Source organism: Labeo rohita, chromosome 10, assembly GCF_022985175.1.
Source record: "Labeo rohita strain BAU-BD-2019 chromosome 10, IGBB_LRoh.1.0, whole genome shotgun sequence".
NCBI lineage: Eukaryota > Metazoa > Chordata > Actinopteri > Cypriniformes > Cyprinidae > Labeo > Labeo rohita.
The window spans coordinates 13,212,915-13,229,709 of record NC_066878.1 but is presented as its reverse complement, the minus strand read 5'-3'; the positions used below and the strand labels follow the sequence as shown (position 1 = coordinate 13,229,709).

The following is a 16,795-nucleotide window of genomic DNA, read 5'->3' as shown; positions in this document are numbered from 1 at the left end:
ACATTTTCAATAGGAGACAGATCTAGCACATTTACTTTGTGTCAAAACCACACTGTTGTAGCACATGCAAAATGAGACCTGGCATTGTCTTGATTTAATAACCATGGACAACCCATGAAAGACGTCATCTTAATGGCAGTATATGTCTTTACAATTCCAATAAATGCCTCCACGTCAAGTCACCTTTATTTATATAGCGCTTGTAACAAGACAGATTGTATCAAGGGAGCTTTACAGTATTCAACAGGAAAACCGTGTGTCAATAATGCAAAAGGACAATAGTAAAGACTCAAATATTAGTTAAAGTCAGTTCATCACTGAATTTAGTGATGTTATCATCCAGCTTAGTACAGTTCAAACAGTATTTAGTATCCCCAACTAAGCAAGCCAGAGGCGACAGTGGCAAGGAACCAAAATGCTATTGGTGACAGAAATGGAAAAAAAAAAAAAAAAAAAACCTTGAGAGAAACCAAGCTTAGTCAGGGGGCCAGTTCTCCTCTGGTCAGACGAAACCACATCAATGGTACCTTCACACATATGCAAGTTACCCATGCCGTTTGCTCTGCTGGACAGATCTTTGCTTTTGCATCTGTCGCTGGTGAAAGTCTGGATGGTCGCTTTGGCCTTTGGGTCAGAGAACTCAACGTCCATTTTTTCCCAGAAATAAGTTAAAATGTGGACTCATCTGAGTACAGCACACATTTCCACTGTCTTTTTGACTATCTGATCTGAGCTCTGGCACAGAGAACCCTACAGCATCACTGCATAGATTTGATGTAGCTTTCGTCTAGAGTAACAGAGATTCAAATTGTATTTATTGACGCAGCGGAAGACTATGTTATGTGACAGTGGTTTTCTGAAGTACTCCTGAGCCCATGTGGCTATATTTAAGATGGCAGCATGTCGGGTTTTTTTTTTTTTTTTTTTTTTTTTTTTTTATGCAATGCTATCTGAGGGTTCAAAGGTCACAAACATTCAACTGAGGTTCCCTGACTTGCCCTACACAGACTCACAGATTTCTTTGGATTCCCTGAATCTCTTCACACTATTATGTATGGTAGTTGGAGAAAGCAAAGTGATGAGCTATGATGTAGCTTTGCTTGCAAAGACTGGGATGCTCCTTTCATACTCAAATATGATCCCCTCACTTACTCACCTTAATTTCGCCTCTGCTTTTTTTTTTTTTTTTTTTTTTTTTTTGAGTGTGTTGCAGCCATCAAAATCAAACTTTGTAGGTGAAAACTTTGAAAATCTTTTCTTTGTGCTTTTGTTAATTACGTTAAATTTTAAGAGAATCGACTAATTACAGATTCTTGATTTATTTGCCTCAACTTTTCAATGTACTCTACAAAATGTCCCAACTTTTCTGGAATTGGGGTTGTATTTGCACCAAGAAAACAAGGCAGTGGCCACAAATGCTGACTGATTTAGAGAGAACAAAGGAGTACTGACAACTATTTTGAATGGATAACTAAGGAGAAACTAATATAATATCAATATCATTTATGTTTTTGAGACAAAATTTGCCAGAACTGGCAGATTTTTATTTTGTACTCAAGTTTATTTATTATCCTAAATAAATAAATAAATAAATTTGAAATATCTTAGTAAGCTGAAGTGTTAAAGACTAAGAGTGTTAATGCGCTAATGCGCTGGAAACAATAATGATTAAAATAATAATAAATAAAAATGTATTATTACTTCTTGTTGCTGTTGTTGTTTACAAATAATAATAATAATAATGTCAGTTTCAATTTGAAGAAATCTTAAATACGCTGACCTCTGGTAAGGTTGAGATGCAATCACAGCCAATGTTGCAGTTAGATGACACACTCATCTCCGGCACTGCTGCTGTGCAGATCATTTATTAGGGTCTGTAATCTGATAAAGACTCCAATCTGGCTCATCAGGCCCAGTCAACCCATCATGTCTGCCATCCAAATATCTTAGGGAGAACACAAACACAAACACAGTGATTAGTGATCATGTGACTGAAAGGAGGCAAGATAAGGATGAAAACTACTCTAATACTGTAATGAAAGCAGATGGCACATCCCTAACCTCCTTTACCGGATGACCATTTATTGAATTATTTTTAATTTATTTAACACCATATCAGCAAAGTCTATATTCATAGCAAGCTCAAAAAGAACAAAATGCAAAGTAATTTTATACAATAATTTAACCATATCATTTTTACTAACTAACTAACTAACTAAATATATATATAAAAGCATTCTCTCCCTCAAAATAAATGTGAGAACACAGCCTAATGGTTGCACTAATATGCATTAAATAATGCTTAACTGATGCACTGATAATCACAAGTTAATGTATGACTCATGAATAACTAAACCATTTATTAATTATTACTGCATCAGCAACTAATGAACATCCTATATGATTCATAGATTACGTCATCAATAAACTGTTATTAGTTAAATGCATCATGATGCATTGATTCACATGATGTATTGATTTTTCTAATAACATATAGTAATTAATGTGTTAATTACCACAATGGGTTGAAGCCATGCATTTCAGCTTAGAGTTGTCTGCTTCAATTAATCATTAGCTAATGATTTGCAAAGGTATGGTTATATTATGACTTTACTTGTTGAGGCAAATGACTAACTAATTCAAAATCCATAACTGCAATGACTTTAACATTACTTAATATTACTAAACAATTAGATAATAGTCCTGTGCCCCAACAAGTATACTTCTGCAAATCATTAGTTAATGATTAATTAAAACAGACAACTGGAAGTTGAAGAACATAGCTTTGACAATCGTGGTAATTAACATATGAATTTACATAATTAGTTAATATAATATGTTATTATGAAATCAATACATTATGACATGTTTAACGAGCAATTATTTATTGATTACTTAATCAGTAAATCAGATAGAATGTTCATTAGTTGCTGATGCAGTAATCATTAATAAATGGTTTAGTTCTTCATGAGTTAAACATTAACTCGTGATTATCTGTGCATTAGTTAAGCATTATTTAATGCATGTTAGTGTACCCGGCATACATGTATTATTTTGGACCTAAGCTATATTCATATCTCATGAGCTTAAAGCTAGGATTTAAAAAGCAATACATGGCCTCATAACCTGGAAAAAGGTCAAACAAACAATGTCTTGCCCGGCTTTGGAAATCACAATTAAAATTGAAACAAGCGCTCTCTCTTTCTTTCTCACAGCTTACTTTGGCTGTCCTACTCTGATTTATTCCCCTACTGACACAGTTTCACCCAAATCTCCCCCACAGCATCTCTCTGATGGTCTCTTCCACATGACATCAGCACTTTTCTACAGCAGTATAGGTCCTATACCCCATCTAGTGGGCATACTACTCTTAAGATTCAAGAATCAGGCTCGTCATGAAGCACAAATGCACCAATTCAATACTATATACACCACCTTTGTTTTTTAATGTTTTTTTTTTTTTTTTTTAACATAAAAAACATAACCAAAACATAAACAAATAAATAGACAGTGCCTGCTAAATGCATAAATGACTTGACATGCTATATTATAAAGTCAAGCAATTATACTTATCTTTGCCATTTTAGAATAAAATGACTTAACTTTAGAATAAATAATTTAAGTTTAATTGTGTTTAAAGTCAAGAAATCCAGCCTAAAGCAAAACTGCTTACTTACTATGCTTACTTATAACTTTTGTTCTGACTGACCAAGAAGAATAATATTTGCTATGTGGATAAATTAGTTACTTTAAATCTGACTGATTACGTTTTTTTTTTTCCTTCAAGCAGCAACACCAGCACCATCTAGCTAAAATCGTGAAAATCTTATTTTAAGGTAACACAGCTCCTAAGTGTAACTTTCCCAGCAACACTGACTTCTACAGGACACTCCACATTACTGCATCTGACCTACTAACACACATGAGCGCGCACACACACACACACAACCACACAAAATTAATCTTTCATTTCTACTCTTCACAAAACAACACCAACCTCTACTGGTCAGGACAGAAAACTACATCTAAATTGTTTATAATTTTAAAGTCATAAACATGAACCACAGCATAGGTTAGTCACTAGCATTTCCTTCACATTTCTGTTTTCTCCACTGGCCAGCAAACAAGAAAAGGATGGAAAAACTCTGACTCATCATCCGGGAAAAAGTCCACCCCAGGATTTCCTCCAGTTACCATGTATTACAAAACACCCTGGACAAATGGAAAAACAGTAAAGGAAACATTCTTCAGGTTAAATTATGTGTAACTTGGATTCATCATACAAATTCAGGTTGCATGCATTTTTTTGTTTATGAAAATGTGGGAGACTAGAAGGCATAACTCTCACACAGGAATGTGGGGCATGACAGCTTGATTAGAAACAGATGTGCTCAGTCACACACAGAAAAAGCACTCACAGGGCTTTAGAAGGCAAAGCTGGGGGGAGAGAAATGAGGACTGCAGTAGCAGCAGGGTTACTATCACTGTGTCATTGTACTGCAAACCATAAAGTCATGTACTGATTAGCCAAATGTTGTTTGTATGCAAAAACCTGTCAAGAACAAGGTTGTTATTTATTAGCAATTTCCAAAAATCATGCTTTTTCATTGTGCATTCCAATTAATTTAAATCAAACTGCATTTATTTTGAATATGTAAAATTAAGTCAAAAATAAATAAATAAATAAATACAGCTAACACAATAAAACACAATAAAAACATGACACCATCATAAAAATCATGATTTTTAAAAGTTAAAAAAAGAAAAAGTTAACTGTTTTTGCATATATATATATATATATATATATATATATATATATATATACACACACACACACACAACAAGAGATGATGATAAGATAGATAGATAGATAGATAGATAGATAGATAGATAGATAGATAGATAGATAGATAGATATAAAATACAGTAGCCCCCAAATGTATTTATAGAGACTAAAAAAGGATAAATGCCATTACCTTAATTATGAACACACTGATCTGTAGTGCAAACAGTTTTACTTTTTACTGCACGTTGCTATTCTTATAAACGGGGTCTATCATTATTTTTGTTTACATGTTGGTATCAAGTAGGTTTGTAATTCTGTTATCTACAACTCAAATGACATTTTTACATGTAATGGTTTAAGTGTACAAAAACATTTTTGTGCAGGAAACGAGGATGGCTGGATGCATAGAGAGAGAAAGGACATGCTGTATTACATAAAGGACACTGCAGTGTCTTTGCACTGCTGTTCTACACATAGAAACAGGAAACCCTCTTGTTCTTCACACATTCAGACAAAGCTCTTGTACAGAGTCGCAGATTATCAGTGTAGTCCCTCAACTCCAGCAGAATAAGTGGATTAGATGCTTTCATACATTTTTCCGCCCTTCCTGCTCTCTCCTCTCACACACAATCAGCCTTTGCCAGTTTGAATTGTAACTTGCTCTAAGAAGCTTTGAGAGATACGGGTTCTCTCTTTTGGGCCTAAGCAGATAAACTGAACACGTAGCCTTCACCTCATAACCAAACACTTCCACCCATCCCAGTATGACTGTATAATCTTGCTCCCACAAATGGATCACAGCAGTGGCCTACACTGATAAGAGGGTTTACAGACTCCAGAAAACAGCAGGGCTTGTTTTCCAAGGTCTTTAATGACAAACAGAGACAAACAGGAAACACACAACTACACAAACACACACCTGTAAAAACCACAGACAGGCATACTATGATATTGGAGTGCCCCCAACTGTCCTCACAATAAAACTGCAAAGGAATGAAAGAAGAGACTGTGATGGACATTCAAATCCCATTTTTAAAAACAAATTATTTCAAGCCAAATAATGCTATTTTTTATTTTTTTAAAAAGGCTGCATTTTAGCAGAGTAAAATGTTTTGCACACATACACATATGAACAAAATCACATATAAACCTGGGCATACACACATTGTAAATGCAAATACTGCCTTGTATTTGCAAATTTGCAAAATATGTGACCCAGAATGCAAACACTTATATAAAGACTGATGGATGACATTCAGAGGATGATTTGCATGGAGCAAAAAAGGTAATAAAAGAGCATTCAGGTTTTGTTTAGTTCAAATCACAACGCTACTGTAGACAAGCATTTTTCAAAGTTATAAATAAAAGATTACAGAAATACATTTCACAAGAAAATAGTATTTCAGTCGTTTTACTTTGCAATTATTTACTAGCGACTTCTGAATGAAAATTGTTTAAAAGTAAATGCCACACCATTTTTCAGCATATTAGCCACATAGATATTTTGTAATCTGCTTAAACATAGTTTACACAAAAATTAAGATACACAACAGATGATATTATGAAGGAAGCTGGGAACCAAACAACATAAGTGTTCACTGTATGGACAACAAAACCACAGAGTCATTTCCCAAAATATTTTCTTTGTACTCAACAGAGGAAACAAAGTCATATAAGAGCATCACTGCAGTAAATAATGACAGAATTTCCTTTTTTTAAGACAAACTATCCCTTTAAGACATGTGACAAGGCCTACACATGGCTTGTTTACCAACAGCAAAAAGCTACTTTGCATAAGAGCACAAAAGACCAGCACTTCTAATTCTGTTCCAGTAGTTTCCATTCACCCACATTCTCCCAGACACAATCTGACAGCTGCTTCGGGAATAACCTGACACTACAGGGGTCAAACAAGCAGCTGCATCCAGTGGTATTCTTACCAAAGGAACCCCACCCCTCTCTCTCTCTCACACACACACACACACACACACATATATAGAATGAATGGGAGACCACTGGAATGCATGTCCTGTGAGGAACATAAAAAAATAAAAAAAATAAAAAAAATAAAATGGAAGGCTTAAGAAACGCTGTCTAAGATTATCAGTGCTCTGTAATCTCTCCGTTTAAAGTCTTTGGACAGAATGAGGCCATAGTCAGTGTGTTTCTCTCTCTCATTTACCCATGTGAATATGCACACACATTCTATTATTATTTTCTATACCATGTCAATACTTGCAAAGAGGACTGATGGCAAGAAAAACAGATTTTCAATGCTTGGAAATAAGTGTTTTTATAGATGCAAGAGATACAATGTACCCTTCTTTGTTTCTTACACAAGAACACTAGGAAGAGAGAGAAAGAAAGGGAGACAGATGGCTGATTTTACTAATCCACAACTGCTGTACAATATGTCTCGGTAGTCAGCGTGTCTGTCCCTTTTAGTGCCCCCCCTTAAAACCCCTTTTCTTCATTCTTCCAGGCCAAATCTGTGTCAGTGTGCCTGTTAGTCAGTGACTAAGCATGATACAGTGGGGGGAGGGGAGAAAAAGGATAATGAATGAGTGAAAGGTTTTGATTTAGAATAAAATACCACTTGATACAAGTACTCTGATATTTTGTTAACATGGAGGACGAGTGTTAAAGTTATAAAACATCTGCGAAATGGCTGAAACTTTCCTGGGGAGACAAACACACAGCCCTCATCCATAGTTCAATAGCGCCCCCTACTGGCCACTAAAAGGGTGAGGAGAGAGACAAACATAAGAAGAATTCAAAACTAATTTAATTTCCTGAGACTCAAGGGCACAAACTACAGCCACATGATCATTCCAGACATCAGCAGACTTTATAGTAATCACATGCTTGCTCAAAGCAAGAAAATCGTGTAAAACAGTGTAATATGCATAATAAAGGACATTTTTTCCCACTTTTGTTTTTCTCAAGGACATTCAGTGGATAACATGGATTTTATCATACAAGTGGAATGTCTATGTGCCACATTTGCTTTTGTATTTAACCACTCTTCCCCCACACAAAGTTAATGTGTAACAGTGTTAGTTCTGTCTGTTCTCATCTTTCTCTCTGCTATCCGACTCTTTTCTTTCCTTAAAAGGTCTTGAGCAGTGGACTTGGGATGCCAAAACTGAGGGGGGTGGGACTGACCTAGAATTTCAACATAATGTGAAGAAAACCTGATCCATCTAGTATTTACCAAGCTCTCTTTGTTATTTATTAAATACAAACACAACAAAATATAGATAGATAGATAGATAGATAGATAGATAGATAGATAGATAGATGGATGTCATTTGTCATGTTGCTCTGTGATGTAAATGTGTGGTTTTGAAAAACCTCTGTTTTCCATGAGTCAAAAGTTTTTGCACTGTGTCTCTTTAAACTTTAAAACACAAACAATACCTTTCCCGCGTGTGGACGCTTGGCGCGAGAACAACATGCGTGTTTATGCGGCATTCTCTTTTGCCTCAGAGTTGCTTCTGTTTCCCGGGAGATGAAATAAAGGAAAGGGGGAGGAAGGGGGGCGATGGATGAATAGGATCCTTTCATCCTGTTAGCCCCAGAAAAGCAGGAAGAGAATAAACTCCGGGCTGGCAGCTGGAGTGCAGGAAATGTCGGCCTTGTGGCAGATGGTCGGGTGGGGCCTGGAGAAGGGGGAGAAAATGGGAGGATATCTGAGAGGATGCGGGAGGGTCTAACCACAGAAGATCCGCCCAAAAGGAGGGGTTTCAAAGCAGCTCACTTGCGCACATCTGGTGTTTGATTTGTGTAACTACAAGTGCATATTTTATTTTAAATACATTTTTAGTGTTTTTTGTAAAAGAAGCGTCGCAAAAATGTAATCAATATAAAGAAATATTGGGAAAAAATGCAGTTATGAACTCCACATTTATGTACTCCAAAAGGCTATATTTCTACACTGTAAAAATGATTTTTCGAAGCTGTAAATAAAACAGATTTTGGGAGTATGTTTTACAAAAAAATACTACTTCAGTCATCATAATTCAAAATTCTATGTTTACATCAACGTAACATTATTATTATTATTATTATTATTATTATTATTATTATTATTATTAGTAGTAGTAGTAGTAGTAGTAATAATAGTAAAAAAAAATAATAAAAAAAAATAATAATAATAATAATAATAATAATAATAATGTTAATTTTTTTTTAAAATTATTTGTAAAATTTTGCATATAATCCGTTCCTATAGAAAGTCTTAAAAAACAATAACTAGGACTTTTTATTTGCTTTAAGATAAAGAAATGCAATCTTTATTATTATTATTATTATTATTATTATTATTATTATTATTATTATTATTGTAGTAGTAGTAGTAAAATCCAATAACATCATTGCCAATTTATGCATAATACTAATAGTGGTATATCTGTATCCTTACCTTTACAGTATCAATCAGAAAGTTTTTAAAACTTTTCACATTATTATTATTATTATTATTATTATTATTATTGCAGTAGTAGTAGTAATAACAATAAAAATAATACTAAAATAATAGTAAAATGTAAAATCCAATTCAATAACATCATTGCAAATTTATGCATAATACTATCTAATAATGGTATATCTGTACCCTTACCATTACAGTATCAATCAGAAATTTTTAAAACTTTTCACAATATTACTCTTCTTCTTCTTCTTCTTCTTCTTCTTCTTCTTCTTCTTCTTCTTAATCTTCTTCTTATTCTTATTCTTATTCTTATTCTTATTCTTATTCTTATTCTTATTCTTATCATCATTATCATTATTATTATTACTGCTAGAACTTGTTATTTGCTTTAAGATAAAGAAATGCATTCTTTATTATTATTATTATTATTATTATTATTATTATTGCAGTAGTAGTAGTAATAACAATAAAAATAATACTACTAATTAAATCCAAATCCAATAACATCTCTGCAAATTTATGCATAATACTATCTAATAATGGTATATCTGTATCCTTACCATTACAGTATCAATCAGAAAGTTTTTTTTTTAACTTTTCACAATATTATTATTATTGTTGTTGTTGTTGTTGTTGTTGTTTAACAATAAATAAATAAATAAATAAATAAATAATCTGTTCCTATAGAAAGTCTTTAAAAAAAATAACTGGAACTTTTTTATTTGCTTTAAGATGAAGAAATGCATGATTTATTATTGTTATTATTATTATTATTATTATTGTTTAACAATAAATCAAAATAAATAAATAAATAAATAAATAAATAAATAAATAAATAAATAAATAAACAAATAATCCATTCCTATAGAAAGTCTTTAAAAAAATAACTAGAACTTTTTATTTGCTTTAAGATAAAGAAATGCATTCTTTATTATCATTATTATTATTATTATTATTATTATTATTATTATTATTATTATTATTATTGCAGTAGTAGTAGTAATAACAATAAAAATAATATTAAAATAATACTAAAATCCAATACTAAAATAATACTAAAATATAAAATCCAATCCAATAACATCTTTGCAAATTTATGAATAATACTATCTAATAATGGTATACCTGTACGCTTACCATTACAGTATCAATCAGAAAGTTTTTAAAACTTTTCACAATATTCTTCTTCTTTTCTTCTTCTTATCATTATTATTATTACTACTATAACTTTTTATTTGCTTTAAGATAAAGAAATGCATTCTTTATTATTATTATTATTATTATTATTATTATTATTATTATTATTATTATTATTATTATTATTATTATTATTGTAGTAATAGTAGTTAAATAAATAAATAATAATAATAATAATAATTCCAATAACATCATTGCAAATTTATGCATAATACTATCTAATGATGGTATATCTGTACCCTTACCATTACCAGTATCAATCAGAAAGTTTTTCAGACCTTTTACATTATTATTATTATTATTATTATTAATCAATCAATCAATCAATCAATCAATCAATCAATCAATCAATCAATTGTGTGGCTGGCTGATGTTTATAGTATAAAGCCCTGCAGTCCTGGAAACAAACTTGTGTACTATTAGATGCCATCAACCATCTAAATATGCTGTCAATTTGAATAAATTTCAAGCCAGTGTTTTTCAGCCGTTCTTTGCATTTAAATCAAATCTATATATAATCACATCTGTGAAATCACTGGCAAGTCTGTATCTTTCTTAAAAGTGCATTGCTACTTTGTGATTTAACAGAGAGTTAAAGCTTAAATAATATCTGCTAGTTAGATTTTGATTATGTTAGAGGAACACATCAAAATAATTTCAGTGTAAATTCAAAGGTTAGTTTTAAAATTGCAACAGTAATTCTTCTCCTCAGGATCTGTTAGTGGTTGAAATCACCTCTTATTTCTCTCTCCATTGTCTGGATGATGCAAGTAATTTTTATTTAGGATTTAAGTAGAGAGAATCTGAAGAAAGTATTTTAATTTAAAAAGGTAAATAAAAGTTATTGGGTCCAGAAGAACAGGCTTTTGCACATTAATGTGTAATTGGCTGATAAAAGGGGACACGTAATGAAGAAACATAAAGAGTTTTCAAGTATTTTGCTGCAGCCCAGTCTTGGCAACGCTCACTGCATTTTAAAGAGCTGCGTTTGAGTCTCAAGGGCATCAGGCAGGAACACACACAGGCAAGAGAGTGCACTTGACTGCAGCACTAAGATGACACTGACACAGCATTAGGCAGCCTTATTTTATTTACATTTAACAGAACTGATAATAGCCAAAAAAGGCAAGTGTGGTAGAGCTATTCCCATTTTCATGAAATGGCCTGCAGCTAAAACCTGGGTTGCAGGTTTAGTTTGTGAATGACTTTGGAGCTCAACCCTGAAATACAAATAACTACATTTTTTTTTTTTTTAATTATTAAAAATAAATTAATTTATTTGTTTGGTTGTTTGTTCTCTTTCACATATTAGAATGTTAATATCAGTATACAATTTAATGTTTATATATCCATCGATTCATTTGCCATACCGCTTTATCCTATGTAGGGTTGTGGGCAATTCATTTATTCATTCGTTCGTTCATTCATTCATTCATTCATTCATTCATTCATTCATTCATTCATTCATTCATTCATTCATTCATTCATTCATTCATGCATTCTCTTTCACACACAGTTGTCATTTAGCCAAATTCACACACATAAAAACATGCATGTGAATCCCAACAAATCAAATTCTGTATATATATATATATATATATATATATATATATAAAGAGTTCAGATGCAAAAGCCCTTAAATCTATCTGATGTATTTCTTTCAAATTAGCATTCTTTCTGGCTACTTTGTATAGGTTTCTATGTAAGTACTGGTACTTCTGATTGGGCTGAGGCTGGAATTTAGCGAGTTTGAAGTAAAAGTATTTGATGGATGTATATTATGGGTCAGGAGCATTCACTCAGTATCATTATCTCATTTTTGACCGAGATGGCTTTTAGCTGGTTTTGCATCCGAACTCTTCATATATATATATATATATATATATATATATATATATATATATATATATATATATATTAGGGCTGTCAAGCGATTAATCACATACAAAATAAAAGTTTGAGTTTGCCTAATATATGTGTGTGTACTGTGTGTAATTATTATGCATATATAAATACAAGCACATCCATGTATATATTTAAGAAATATTTACAAGTATATGTATTTATTATAATTTTTATAGAATTTATATTATATATAAATATAAATATTTTGTACATAAATAACATATTTCTCTTAAATATACACTCTAAAAACAAATGGTGCTATATAGCACTAAAAGTGGTTCTTTGGCTCGTAATCATAGGGGAACCACTTTTAGTTTGTCAAATGGTTCTATGTAGAACCATCAGATGTACCATACACAGTTAATGAGATAATTAGGTGATTAACAAAGTGATGATTGATCATTATTGAAGACACCTGATGTTAATAAGCAGAATCACCAAAGGAGAAACCAAAATTTTTAAGCAACCATTATAGTGGTCAATGTTTGCATTAGTTGGGCTCTTGACCCGTAAATCTTTAATACTAGATTTTCTTTGGCTGCTGTATTTTGGAAAGTTTTTTCTTACAACCTATTAAAAAAAAAAAAAAAAAAAAATACATTTCAGCTAGGCACACATAGACATCAAGAACCAACCCATGAATCTCAACAATGGTGACAAACGGCATATTCAGATGAACAGATCAACTCTGAACTCTCATAATTTATTCATGCCGCAATGCATGATGGGAGTCATGGATGAGTTCTGATTGGCTACAACATGCTTTTGTACGTCACCGTTGTTGTGATTCTCACACTGATTCTTCATGTCTGTGTGTCTAAATTAAGATAAACTTTTCTTCATCATCTGTCTGATTATGGCAAAACTGATTTATCTTTTGTTCATAGTTTTTTTTTTTTTTTTTTGTTGTAATCTGTAAGAAAATTGTCAAATACTCAAGTCACTATATGATGATTAAATCAAGCACAGGCAATGCCATCTTATTGACTTTTGCTCTTAGCTTGTCTGGTTGTTATAACTCAATAACTGCAGCCAAACAGGACATAATATTGATGATTTAAGGGTCAAGAGCCCAACTAATGCAAACACTGACCACTATAATGGTTGCTTAAAAATTTTGTTTTTCTCCTTTGGTGATTCTGCTTATTAACATAAGGTGTCTTCAATAATGATCAATCATCACTTCGTTAATCACCTAATTATCTCGTTAACGTCAACACTGCTTCAGTGTTAACTTTAACACTGCTTCAGTGTTTATATGTGTCCACACTCAGAGTGTTAAATTAACACTGGGGATTTTGCTGTTTATAGCATTTTATTACTTCAACAAAAATGGTGCTCAGTAGAAACAATCATAGGGGCTTGTATTACTACAATAGTAGTAAATATATTTACTACAATGGCAAAATGTCTTGAATCACTTTTATGCTTTTCTAAGGTCAAAAGGTCTTATGTGGGAAATATTTCCTTATGGGGGCCTTAGGGGCAAAAAGATCTTCAGGAAATACACTGTATGTTAATGTTGTTTTTAATTCTTTCCCCAACTGAAGAGTTTAAGAGAGAGTTAGAGAACAGGTTCTTTGTATGGCAGTGGTGCTATATAGCACCTTAACGACCCCAAAGAACCACTGAAGAACCGCTGAAGAACCAGACAGGGGCTTGACCGGTTCTTTATACACTAACGGTGCTATATAGCACCACAATCACACCAAAGCACCATTTTTTTTCTGTGTGTATACATCAATTTGAGTCTATTTATATATACATAATAATTACACACAGTACACACACATATATTAGGCAAACACAAACTTTTATTTTGTATGCGATTAATCGCGATTAATTGTTTGACAGCCCTATATATATATATATATATATGAAGAGTTCGGATCTCAGGACTGACAGCTTGACTGTCATTTGTAGTAAAAGGGCGACATCTAGTGGTATTAACCCAGATTTCTGCTTACTACATGTTTTATTTTGTTTTTATTTTATTTAGCATATTACTTACTTAGAACTAAAACTATGCATCTTGTGTTACACGGTATTATTATATTTTACTCTAAATTATTTTAGAGCAGTTTACTAGATAGAAACTCGAGAGCACATGACTTTTTTTTCAGAAGCAAACAGAACTTTACCCCTGGAGTTTGATCTCACTCTAATATTTGATTCTGTACTTGTATTTACACTGGTGAGAAACATCTGTGTCAGTAATGAGTAGTAATGATTAACTGCCACAAAGCATGAAGCTGCTACCATATGTGCTACTTCCATAAAATTTAGAGTTTTTTTTTTTTTTGTCTCTCTGAAGATCAGGATGAGGATGAGTCTGCTGCTGTACTGTCTGTCAGTCAGCGAGGGACAATCTGAGGTGCCAAAATTACTGCAGAGCATCAGGAATGACAACTGGGATGTGAAAGAAATGATTACGGAGTTCAGATATGAGCCGGAGATGGATATGCTTTCAGCATTTGTGTTAAAATCATGAGAAATTACAACTGGAGCTTATTAAATTAATTTAGATTTCGATATTGCCAATACACACTGCTATTATTCCTATAAGCAGCTTTATAGATGATACAGAAAAATTTAAATAAAATGATGCAACAAGGAAATAAGAAATATGCACTATTGTTTTCCTGATTCTTCTTTTTTGTTGATTTAGAGAACTATTTCCAACACTATTTATATCAAACAACATCTTTATGCTTTTAATTAGAATCTGGTGAATTAGTCAGTTGCAAATTCAAAAGAATGAGAAACAGCAACACGACTTTACCCTTGAGCTTGGCTTTATCTTGTGGGGCATCCCACATTCTTCCTTGTAATTGGATGAATAATATCGGTCAATAATGGCTAATGATTAACTATGTAAAACCTGTTTGTGTTATTTTCACAAACTCAAGAGTTTTGTCTGTATCAGGATGAAGGTGAGTGTTGCTCTGCTGCTGCTGTGCTATCTGTCGATCACTTATGGACAAGAAAACAACCAGCCAAACATCTGGACTGAGGTGAGAGATGTAAGAGACATGGTGGTGGAGCTCAAAGTCAAGTTGGACATGGTAATGAAAGAGAATGCAAGTTAGTACTAGTATTTGCTTCTTTTGTCACCCTTTAAATAGTTAAGCAGTTGAAAATAAATTGTTAAAATAATCGATACAAGTCATTTTAATAAACACTCATTAGACCATTATTGTTTTATAGATATGGCACAACAAATACAGGAGCTGAAGAAAGAGAATGCAGGTAAGTGTATGCAACCATGCTTTTAAAATTAAAATGTAACACAAAGATTAAGGTTTATGTAATAACATATGAAATGCATCCTGTTTCTTTCAGTAGATATATGTATTTGCAATGAATGATTTTAATAATTTTAGGGATTACTGAGCAATTGAAGATTAGTGAAAACCAGCTTGAAGCAATCAAGAGAGAAAATGCAGGTATTCTTCTTTTTCATGTATAGAAATACTATAATACATACAGCCTTTACTGTACAATGAATGTTATACTCCGAAATATATATATATATGTATGTGTGTGTGTGTGTGTGTGTCTGTGTGTGTAGTATGCATGAATAAAAAAATAATAATAATACAATTCTGTCCACAGAGCAACCAAAAGTGGCATTTTCAGCTGACTTAGGGAAGCGTGGTGATTTAGGTCCTCAGAGTACTGAGATCACACTGACATTTAACAACATTTTCACAAACACTGGTAACAACTACAATCCAGCAACAGGTACTTTGAGCAAACATAGACAAAAGGATAACATCCAGTTCTGATCCATTCTATATTTAATCTATATTTAATCCGTTTTATCAATGGCAGGTCTCTTCACTGCACCAGTTAAAGGAGTCTACTACTTCAGATTCACTGCATGTGGTGTTCAAATCAGACAATCACTGGGTGCAAGTTTACATAAAAATGGGCAGAAGATTGTATCAGTAGGTCAGTGGCGTAATCACGATCAGCACAGATATGCATCAAACGCAGCTGTCCTTCAGCTGGAAGTGGGTGATGTAGTTTGTGTGAAACTTCTCCCAGGTTACACCATCTATGACAGCCCAGATAACCTCAGCACTTTCAGTGGATTCCTCATTTTCCCATTATAGTGATCTACCTTTGTACGCTGCCAATCATAGCTGTATTAAACATGCTGATTTGATAAATGTTCATTCTTTGACATGAGACAAATTCACTCATCTGTAGTCTTTCATCTGTGTTGAGTTTTCATTTATATAAGTTATAACTGATTGCTCAGAAAAAATTGCATGAATCACACGTATGTTGTATTAATCATATACTGTACCATAGCAAGATCTAACTACAATAAGGATTTTACATGCTATTGTTTGTATTATATATGTTTGTATATAAACCTTTCTACTACCTCATGTTCTTACTTATCATAATAATAATAATAATAATCATCATCATTATCATCATCATCATCATCATAAACTGCATTA

General features: G+C 32.6%; 1 protein-coding gene across 1 annotated transcript; it reads left to right on the top strand.

Moving 5' to 3' along the window:
- The first annotated feature begins 14,631 nt into the window (after positions 1 to 14,631).
- On the top strand, positions 14,632 to 16,544 carry cbln17 (cerebellin 17). Its single transcript, XM_051120409.1, has 6 exons — positions 14,632 to 14,694; positions 15,247 to 15,404; positions 15,528 to 15,569; positions 15,704 to 15,766; positions 15,936 to 16,064; positions 16,155 to 16,544. Exons 2-6 carry the CDS (start codon positions 15,248 to 15,250, stop codon positions 16,436 to 16,438), a joined length of 675 nt encoding a protein of 224 aa, XP_050976366.1. The 5' UTR covers positions 14,632 to 14,694; position 15,247; the 3' UTR covers positions 16,439 to 16,544.
- The last annotated feature ends 251 nt before the right edge of the window (positions 16,545 to 16,795 follow it).

Coding starts and splice junctions, on each gene's coding strand:
- cbln17 (XM_051120409.1), top strand. CDS start 15,248: ATGAAGGTGAGTGTTGCTCTGCTGCTGCTGTGCTATCTGTCGATCACT. Junction 15,405..15,527: donor GGTAATGAAAGAGAATGCAA/GTTAGTACTAGT, acceptor ATTGTTTTATAG/ATATGGCACAACAAATACAG. Junction 15,767..15,935: donor AATCAAGAGAGAAAATGCAG/GTATTCTTCTTT, acceptor TTCTGTCCACAG/AGCAACCAAAAGTGGCATTT.